General features: G+C 45.0%; 1 protein-coding gene and 1 long non-coding RNA gene across 2 annotated transcripts; one reads left to right on the forward strand and one right to left on the reverse strand.

Moving 5' to 3' along the window:
- Nucleotides 1-1,024: 1,024 nt before the first annotated feature.
- On the reverse strand, nt 1,025-2,133 carry LOC147601189 (uncharacterized). Its single transcript, XR_015258054.1, has 2 exons — nt 2,033-2,133; nt 1,025-1,699 (listed from the first exon to the last, which is right to left on the reverse strand). It is a non-coding gene; the product is annotated as an uncharacterized LOC147601189 (long non-coding RNA).
- Nucleotides 1,864-7,220, forward strand: RDH14 (retinol dehydrogenase 14). Its single transcript, XM_086743863.1, has 2 exons — nt 1,864-2,483; nt 6,310-7,220. Exons 1-2 carry the CDS (start codon nt 2,127-2,129, stop codon nt 6,925-6,927), a joined length of 975 nt encoding a protein of 324 aa, XP_086599989.1. The 5' UTR covers nt 1,864-2,126; the 3' UTR covers nt 6,928-7,220.
- The last annotated feature ends 3,466 nt before the right edge of the window (nt 7,221-10,686 follow it).

Below are 10,686 nucleotides of genomic sequence, written 5' to 3' on the forward strand. Positions count from 1 at the left end.
ACAGTCCCTGGTTTCGTTTTGGCCCAAGCCAGCTAGCTCTCTCCCAGATGATATTCACCCATGTTTCAGGAATCAGCACAGAACAAAAACCAACAACCAGCTTGGATGTGCTGGGGTTTCACAGGCTGTTTTGCTCCAGTTCGCATCAGCACCAAACAGCAGCCCCAGGTACGCCCAATTTACCAGCACAGGCATTGTGTCAGTGAAACAGCCTTTGGGCAGGAGAAGGGACGTCCTGCTGCTGGGCCATCCTACTGCATTTTGGTTTTGAGGCAGGGAAGGAAGCAGTGTCCTTGCAGAGGTAACTCTGATCACAACCCACAGTTTGCTTTGAGTTGTCCTCGGGCCCATGGTGGGGCCAGGAAGTCCCATGAGTTGCCGGTGGATGTTTCAGTGGTGGCAGTAACTATGACTCCCTTAAACCGGGATCATAGTCACAACTGGGCAGAGCCGCAGAGGCCACACTTCAATGTGGTCCCACCAGATGCCCATCAGGGTAATCAAGTTGACATCTGCCCTGGTGGGAACTCTGGTTACTTCCTCTCTAACAGTAGGCCTCACCACCAGGTTGATAGTATTTCCACAGGTGAAACAAAGTTGGCGACAGATGCATGCGTCTGAGCCAAGGGCCTCAGCCGATGGGTGGAAAGTTGGGCACAGCTGGGCAACTGTTGTGAGTGGGCTGCCCGACTGTAAGGGTCGGTCAGAAAATCAATATTGTCTCAACCTTGTCACCGAGGACTTCCAGGTGGACTGTGGATTTGATGTGGCCTAAATGTTAGGCTCACAACTTGACACGAGTTGCTGCGAGCAGCCCGCCTGAGACGCAGTTGTTTTTCCCAGGAACAGAACAGAATTGTTACGGACAAGGCTGACTCTGGCCTAACAACAAAATGTACAACATACTTGAGACGGCGGACAGAGTGGCGTGGAGATGCCACGGCTCAGCCTTGTTGTCAAGACTGGCAGAGATAACTGTGCAGCTGCTATGGAGGAGGATGAATCACATCTGCTGTCTCAAAAACAACGGTGAGAAAGTGCCCTTTAATGGAACTTTGCTCATTACAATGTACAAAAACCACACTTCTATCCTAAGGGCCGAGAACAGGCGGAGATCCCCAAAGTAAAGGAGGAGCAAGGTTTGCTACTTGGCATAAAAGGTCGACCCCTAACAACGAGAGCCCAGAGAGCTTTCCCCACCAAGGATCGTGAGGACCGGTGGGACACTGTCCAGATCTGGGACCATAGGGACATCTTGGACCTGCAGTGGTAGCTATTATCCTTTTTTTTTCTATCTATACTTTTCCTTTTCACACCCTTTCACCTATTGCATGCCGCTTTATGGGCAAAATAATAAAGTTTGTGCTGTTTGATTGAAACCAACCCCTTTGGCGTGTTCACCGTCATTCTGCACTTTGAGATCGCACTAAAAGAACCACCATGAGTCCCCAGTGGACCATGACACCGACTTACGGCTGCCCTCGCACCGACTGCGACGATGTGCGCTCGGTGATGTAAGGGGGCGGCCTGGCACGGGGAGCCACAATCACTGTCAACGCGTGTCCTGATGACCAGAAAAGATCCTCGGGCTGTTTTGGCACTGCTGGAGGGCCTGGGTCCTGACCTGGGGGACTCTGCGATGAGCAGCTGGAGGTGGCGGAACACTGCTATTCTATGGCCAAAGCTGTTCTACGGCGAGCTGCGTGCGCGCAGATATGCGGGCCTTGCCTGTTAATGTGTAACCTGGCTGTCAATAAAGCATCGCATCTATCTAAAAAGGGTACCCCACAATCACGCAGTGTTACGTATGTGGGGACAAGGGGCGCAGACTCATGACGCATCACGATTTCTGACAAAAGACACTAAATATCGGTCTTTACGCAGGCGGAAGGGCCACCTTCAGTAAACCCGGGAAAGGAACGTGCCTACCTACATCTGTGCTCGATAAATGGTGCGCTCAGGAAGCGCCTCCGGGAGCGGCTTGCCGGGCACCTCCAGAGGACTACAATCCCCACAATGCCCAGCGGCGTACCTGGCCAACCCTAACGCACCCCCAGAGCCGGGCGGCAGGCGGGCGGCCAGGCGGGGACGGCCACGTCGGGCGGAGCGCCGCTCGGCCCAGCGGGATGGCCGTCGCGGCGGCGTTGGTGCTGGGCGGGGGGCTCCTCCTCGCCGCCTGGCGCTGGCTGCGGGGCGCGGCCCGGCCCGGGTCCGGGTCCGGGGCCTCCATGCGGGGCAAGACGGTGATCATCACGGGGGCCAACAGCGGGCTGGGCCGGGCGGCGGCGGCCGAGCTGCTGCGGATGCAGGCCCGCGTCATCATGGGCTGCCGCGACCGGGCGCGGGCCGAGCGGGCGGCCCGGGAGATCCGGGCCGAGCTGGGCGAGCGGGCGGAGGGCGATGGCGGCGGCGAGCTGGTGGTCCGCGAGCTGGACCTGGCCTCCCTCCGCTCCGTCCGCGCCTTCTGCCACCGCGTCCTCCAGGTAGGGCTGCGGGGCTGGGCCCGCCGGCTCCCGCGGGGGACACCGACGGGGAGCGGGCGGCGTTAGGCCGGCCTGCGGGCCGCGGGCTCCCCAGGGAGGAGGCGGGGTGGTGGGTGGGCTGGCTGCAAGCAGCGCGGTGGGGGCGGTGTCCGCGGGGCTTCCGTGTTGACAGGGCGCGTTCCTGCTGCAGGCCGGCGGGGTGGCGGTGCGGCCTGGTGCTGGGTTCACCGCAGGGTTCGGGAGGAGGGGGTACGTACACTGGCCGTGAGCTAGCACCTGGAAGCGTAAAGTTCGTACTAGTTCATAGAATCACAGCATGGTTAGGGTTGGAAGGGACCTTTAAAGTCCATCTAGTCCAACCTCCCCTGCAAGGAGCAGGGACATCCCTGACTAGATCAGGTTGCTCAGAGCCCCGTCCAACCTGACCTTGCGTGTTTCCAGGGTTGGGGATTCCACCACCTCTCTGGGCAACCTGTGCCAGTGTTCCACCACCCTCGTTGTAAAGAACTTCTTCCTTGTGTCTAGTTTAAATATAGCACCTTTTAGTTTAAAACCATTGCCCCTTGTCCTATCACAACAGGCCCTGCTAAAAAGTTTCTCCTCATCTTTCTTACAAGCCCTCTTCAAGTACTGAAAGAAAAGCCTTCAGGCTATTCTAGTCTAGACTATTCTAGTCCTTTTCTGTTCTGAAAAGGAAAGCACTTGTTTCTAGATGATATAAATAATAGAGTGGTTTGAGTTGGAAGGGACCCTTAAATATCATCTAGTCCAACTCCCCTGCAGTGAGCAGGGACACCTTCAGCTACTTTTCCCTCTTTTTGACTCTACAGTAATCTGCCTTTGTTATTTTAAATTAGTGTTACAGCTCAGCCTTGTCTCCAAAGAAATAAAAGTTCACGAGTGCACTGCTCACAGCTGCAGCCATCCTTCTGCCACCTCCCCACACTGCTCCCCTCACACTCCCCATTTTAAGTTACTTTGCCACTGTTAGCTGAGTTTAGTAGACATTTTTAAATACATCAGGTTTGTGCAGATTACCTGAACACCCAAGTTTAAGGAGAACAGGGATGTTCAGTTGATTCATGTGACAGAAATGCCACTAGATGAGTTCAGCTGCATTATTAAACACCAGAGAGCAGAGGGAGGCACCGTTGGAGACGTTATTCCATTGCCATGAAAAGCCTCAGTTTGGGCTCTCATCTCACGGCATCTAGCTGCTCAAGCTGTGAGACACAAAGTCATGGAAGCCAGGCTTGATAACTTCTACTGCTGCTCAGATAACTGCTTGTTAAGTACTTAAAGATGCTCAGATGCTGTTGCGAGAAGGGGAAAAAAAAACCAGAGAGGGACTTTATTGCATTAGTTTTTGAAATAGGTTTTCTAAAACTTATATGTCTGGAAAAAGTCAAGTTTTAAGTTCTCTAGTGGGGCTCTGTGTAGTTATCTACATTCATACATACAGATCTGGTCATGAGGTCTGGGAAAATACACATATACAAAATGATGTGCAGAATAAATAACAGAAAAGAAACTTTCTGCCTAACTTTTAAAAATTGTATCTTTTATAGTACAAAATATCCCCAAATGTGAATTTATTAGCCTCTCTTTGTTGGTAGAGCCAGTACAGGTGACTTCAAGTGAGAAATGTGTGGAGAACAAGAGTACGTGTATCTGCAGTGATGCTGACACCTGCATTCTAACTTTTCTTTTCAAAATAATTCCAAAAGCAGCTGAATGACAAGGGATGTGAATTCAAGTAATATTTTCAAGAGCTGTTCCACCCATGTTGGTGTTATCTTCTCTAACATGTGACTCCTTTTTGGAGCTGTTTGTTTGGGGGATTTTTGTGTTTTTTTTGTTTGAGATGAAGAAGACTTAAATATCAGCAGGATGGGGAAACAATGCACTCCCACTGCTTAATTTAATTTGTGGGATTTTTCCTTTCCAGAACTGCAAGTGATTACATCTTTCACTCCTTAGCCTCACAGCAAAAAGTAAAAAATGTAGAGATGTTGGAGGACTCCATGGAAAAATGGAAGCGAGCTCAGAAGCTACAAGGAGTAGCATTGCCCATCAAAGCAATGTTTTGTGCTCTCTCTTGCATTTGGTCACAGCTGCCTGCTTGGCACTGATCACATTCCTCTAATTCTAGATTATTAAATTTAGGAGTCTCAAAAAATAGCACAAGTGGAGGTCTTGCTTCTTGAAGTGTTAAGTCTTGCAAAAGAAATCCTGCAGTCAGATGCTGTGGGAAGTTTCTGAAACAATGTTTTTCTCTAAAGGAGAAAGAAATATCACTTCAGTAAGCAGATCTACAGTCAGTACTTCTTCAGTCCTGTCCTTGCTTAGTGACAGGAACCATTATATCCCTTTGGGTGAAGAGAAGTGAGTTTGCTCTTTGGATCATGCCTCAGGGACCCAATTATATGAAACACTGAGCAGCCTCAAGTCCCACGGAAATCAGTCTGATGTTCAAGTGCTTGATGTTGTGTGTGATTGGATGCCAGCACCATTAACTGAAAGCCAAGTGCAGATTTGGGGTTTGCTCTCTTTCTATCTTTGCTGCTAGTGGCAGTCAAAAGAAAGGCAAATGGTGTAAAATTAATTTTGAGGTTCTCGATTTTTATAATCAAAATGACCCAAAATGATCTCAGCTTGCCTTACAGTCCGTGCATTGGGTTTAAAGAATTAGCGGCAAAGAAAACTCATGCTGCTTTTTCTGTAAAGTAAATGGTTTTGCTTCAGATTCATGCAAGCATAAATTTCCTGTGATACTTTTACAGTCTTTTGTCAGAGGTGGGTAAAAATGCTGAATTCAGAGCTTATTTAGGCAACTTACTTTAATCTGTATTTTTTGAACAAGTTATTTTTTTGGGGTAAATTAGAGAGCTCTTAATTTTTGACTGTATGCTGAAGTATGAAGTGCGTGATGCATTATACGTATATTATTCATACCACTCTCTTTGTTAGTTATATTGCCTGATTCTGTGCAATGTCACATACCTCGTTGAGTGTTTTCTCCTGACCTGAGCCAGAATACTGATCCATCAAATAGCATATGCTGAGTACATCACAAAAATTTCAAGCCACAGTCCTGTAAACACACCTAGGTTCTTGAGTACGCCTATTAGACTCATATTGTTGTATGAAGCCTGCTTAATTGTGACAGTGACAGTTACTTTTCTATAATGAATTCTGCTCCGTAGTTGTCACCGAGCAGCATGATGAAGTGTAGTGATTTTAAAATAAAATGATGTTTGAAATCAGGAGAACATTGTTTTGCAAAGTTTTTCATGACAGGTCCCTGGTGAGTTGATGAGTCTACAATCTGACATATTTTCTTCAACCATGAGGTTAGTTCTTTGAGCTAACTCTTTTTGTTCCATATTTGCACGGCTTTGGTGTAGTAGGGCCTTTGCCTGTGGCTGAGATTTGCCATAAATTAATGTGTCTACTTTTGCAGTGCAATAGACAGGTTACTCTTTAGAGGAAAACAAAATGCATCTCAAAGGTAAACTGTCACTGAATTGCTGTAGGAAAGCTGCTCCTGGACAAGCAGATGATTGTGTTCTCTGCCTGCATTAAAAGCAGATGCAGGCCTGCTGTTGTATACCTGCCTGCTGCTGGGGTGAAGTGCTCAGCTTAGTGGTAGTTCAACTTACGGGTTTTTTTCAGCAATGCTTTACAAGAATATTAGGAAGTTACAGTTCAGAAAACTGGGAACAAAATAATTTCTAACAAGGGCCAATGCGAAATATTAAGCATAATGGTGTGTTTTGTATGACAGTTATAAAACTGAATTATTTTTTTTCTTTCCTGTTTAAAGGAAGAGCCAAGGCTGGATGTTCTGATAAATAATGCAGGGATATTCCAGTGTCCATACATGAAGACAGAGGATGGTTTTGAGATGCAATTTGGTGTAAACCACTTGGGTCACTTCTTGCTCACCAACCTTCTTCTGGGCCTCCTCAAAAATTCTGCTCCGAGCAGGATTGTGGTGGTATCCTCAAAGCTTTACAAATATGGAGAGATCAACTTTGAAGACTTGAACAGTGAAATAAGTTACAATAAAAGCTTTTGTTACAGTCGGAGTAAACTGGCTAACATATTATTTGCAAGGGAGCTAGCCCGTCGGTTAGAAGGGACAGGAGTCACCGTCAATTCACTTCATCCTGGGATTGTCAGAACAAATCTAGGCAGATACGTGAATATTCCTGTGCTGGCAAAACCCCTATTCAACCTGGTGTCATGGGCTTTCTTTAAAACACCTCTGGAAGGAGCCCAGACTTCTATTTATTTGGCTTCTTCTCCTGATGTCGAAGGCGTGTCAGGAAAGTATTTTGGGGACTGCAAAGAGGAAGAACTCCTGCCTAAAGCCATGGATGACTTGGTTGCAAGAAAGTTGTGGGATATCAGTGAAGTGATGGTTGGCTTATTGAAATAAGTATCAGGGGGTATCTGCAAAAAATAATGCAGATAACTATGCAATACATATTTGCAACAGTGTGATTCTCACTTTAAATGCTGTGGGAAGACAGATTGCTTTGCTCAGTAATTATTAAATAGAGCAGTGATTTATGCTGGAACTCTGTTTTGAAATGAAGGAAAATCTTTATTTAATAGAGACATTAAAGGAAAGTCTCAAATAGAGTTTCAGGGTGCGAGTGTAACTTCTGGTCAAATCTGCTTGGAAACTTGTATTTTAAGACTGAAAATTAAACAGAACTGTGTTTTGCAGTATAATGCATATTTGTTGTGTTCCACTACTTGTAGTCGGGCTGGGCAATGCAGGGTACTGATGGTGAAACTCTTCTTGTGTAAAAAGGTTTTGAAAATAGATCCTAATAATAATAATAGGATTATTGTCTTTTTTTTTTTTTTTGAGCCAGCACAATGAAAAATGGAATAAACAGTTTTACTGATATGTTACACTGTAATCATTTAGGCCTCTGAGTGCTGATCAAAGACTTGTCAGCCCCGTGGTCCAGTGAACAAAGCTGTTGAGCCGTATACAGTTCAGCTGTGAAGCACAAAGTCAACTTTTTGGAGTGGTGTTGCTGCTGTTCAATGAGTATATACACTTGGTTGTGCAAGCTGTATTTTTATTTTCATGTGTGCTGAACTTGCTGTTTCTTTATATGCAGACACCTTGGGTTTCGTTAAAAATGTAGTTGTCAGATGTATTATGGTCTTGATTGGGCTTTGCATGTCACGAATTGTGTGCATACAAAGTTCACAAGACTCACCCAGATCAAATGGAAGAGAATATGCTTTTCAGTGTGTGTTTACCTTGACTGATGGCACTTTAACTCAGTAATGAGATCGGATAAGTCTGTCTAATACAGCTTACTGAATATTCTTTAATAAAAATGTTCTAAAAAAAGACTTGGCATTCATTCTTTCACTGTGGAAGATATGTCAGAAGCCAACAATCTTGACACAGTAGGCTTGTTTCAAAACAGGAGATTCACCTAAATTGGTTTAGGGAGCCTGTCCTGTAGGGTTGGTAGAAATAAAGTGGGCTCTAAATACTGGCATGTTATGTGAAGCTGTACTGTTTTATTCTTTTTAATTAATATAACTAGTGGTTCATAGTGACATTTATGACTTCTTGTTTTGCTCTACTCTAAAAAAATGTTCTAGCAGTTAAGATTATAGAATAAATATGGAAGAATGATTTAGAGTGATCTATCTTAATAAATATTACTCAAGGGAAGGAGTATCAATAATAAATTATGTATTCAGTAAATCATTATTTCCTACTTATAAATACATATTAGTTCTGCACTGTAGGTAGCAACCAACCAAATTTTTGTGATTCTTTCTCTGATGGTTTACTCAGACTCTCAGCATATTTACCTTTTGCACAGTGCAGTGGACCTGTGCAGTGGACCAGCCTTATCCTTCACCACCAAGATTGTGCTCTGGGTGAGTGACGTGGGTGGGTGCGGAAGGTGGCATTCCAGAAAATCACAAGCAAGCTATGAAGCAGAGCAAGTTTTTAAGATCTTGTAACATGTTGAACTTTGCACTGCTCACTGTAAAGCAAGGTGTAGAGATGGGTGTGTTGTCAAAGCATACACTGAGTGTTGAACAAAGTTCTCTAATGCCAGAGGGCGGTGTGTTACATGCTTAGAGAAAGTTCTACTTTGATCTTCAGTGTTGCATTTCACATTTTCATTCTAAATACTCATAAATAACTGCACGCAGCACCTTTAAACAGCTAGAATTAAAAGTTCATTAACATGAACTCTGTAAAGAGATACAGAGAAGGTGAGCCAAACTTGGGTTTGTGTTTTCAATACTACTGTAGCTATGCTAGAGGAACACTATTGTTTCGCTCCTGAAGCACGTGTGTACCTCTTGCAAAGAAGGCCTTGGAGGCAAAGGTGGAGAATGGAGAAGGCAGCTAATCTGAAAATACTGTAGTAAAAAACTGCAGTGAAACTGTCCGAAGAGCAGAGAAATATATAATTTTTCAGACTGAATGACCAACATAGGATGTGCACTAGCCTTCAAAACAGCAACGGTGGATTTGTGCTGAAATAAAAGATGCGAAGTGAGAACTACCAGTCGTAGAGTATGACTGCATAAGATGTCACGCTTCCTACATCTACCAGGTGCTTGTTTTTATTTTCTTTTGAAACACTGCAGAAATAAGAGCCATTGTCAGAAAGGGATTGCATTCCTGCAATGACAACTAAATTATGGCCCTTATTGCAAAGTAGGAGAGTGATCACATGATACTTTTCGTGGAATATTATGTGCCTGAATGAATATTGCCTGAAAACAATTTGAAAGGACGGATTGTTAGGAAGTTACCAAAAGGTAAGCTTTTTTCAACATCTGAGGCTGAATGTAATTTAGCCTCTGTGGACCAGAAAGCTTTGACTACTCGCTTGAGATTGCTGTTTATGTGATGCTTTTGTTATTCTAGTAGCATCTAGCACCTGGAGACCTCATAGGTTAACAGATCTTGCAAAATTTAAGTGCAAAACCAAACAAGAGCCCTAATTTCAGCAAGCAGTTAGTAATGCTGACTCAGTCTAAGTTAGAACCAAGCATTTTGGCTGAGAAACTCTATCAACTCTACTCTGCTCTACTCTGCAGGATCTTAGTAAGCTCAGATATGTGTGAATGATTGGAGGACTGCCTGCTGAATGTCTCTTGGAGCTTGTAAAGGATGCTCTAAGATGAGATCAGCACACTCACACTTCACCCCACTAAAACAGTGCCTCCAGAAAGATGTGTCAGGCTCTGTATGTTACTATTCTAGAAACTATTTACAACAATAGCGTGCAGCCAAAAACGGGACGCATTCCAGATGCCTCCCTCCACCATCACCATCACATGAACACTGATATGCTCAAATTAAACTTATTTCCCATGAAGAGTTAAACTTGTAAAAGCAAAAAGTAAGGGGTGAGAGAGGCAGATAGTGACCAGGGATAGCATGTAAAGCCCATGGAAATGCAACTTTCATGGGCAGTTAGAGGTGGATCACATTTCTAGGAAGAACATGACAAGGAAGCCACAGCTGAGGTTGATCTTTTGTTGAGACTTGTGGTAAACATAATTGTTATGAAGCAACATTTTCAAAAGCCAAAATGTACCTTCAGCTATCTTACATAAACTGTTAGAATTTGAGCATTTGATTTTTGGTTGACCAGCAGTGTTGGACCAGTGCTCTGTACCTGTGCCCTGGGGTTTTGTAAACTGGCTGGGCTAGGTACAGGGCGCAGCGACTCCTGAGAACGTAGCCCCTGCCCTTTTGCTTTTCACAGGGGAAGTGCCTCCTCACTGACATAGCTGAGATGTGGAGGGCCACAGCAGCAATTACATTTGACTGTTTGCGAACTTTCCACCCTTAGGCCAGTTTCAGCAGTGAACAGAAATGCTTCCAAGCGGCCTCATTTCTCAGTGATCAAATTTTGTATGGCAACAACGTTGCAGACTAACTGTACTCTGAAAGGGTTATTTTAAAATAAGGATATGAGGGAGTGTGTGTGGAGATGCATGTACAATTTAATCCCTAATTTTAAAAGACTGCCAAGGATTTACCAAGAGACTGAGGGGTGAGGAGAGCAGGTCGCCAGCATGAGAGTGTCTCGTGCTGCTGTGCTGGCTTGGTCTGTGATGAGACACGGGGCTTGGGGCCAGATTTGTTGGGCTTTGATTCATCTTTGACTATCATGCTTTAGGA

This window comes from Chlamydotis macqueenii, chromosome 3 (assembly GCF_036417535.1).
Source record: "Chlamydotis macqueenii isolate bChlMac1 chromosome 3, bChlMac1.mat, whole genome shotgun sequence".
In the NCBI taxonomy this organism is placed as follows: Eukaryota; Metazoa; Chordata; class Aves; order Otidiformes; family Otididae; genus Chlamydotis; species Chlamydotis macqueenii.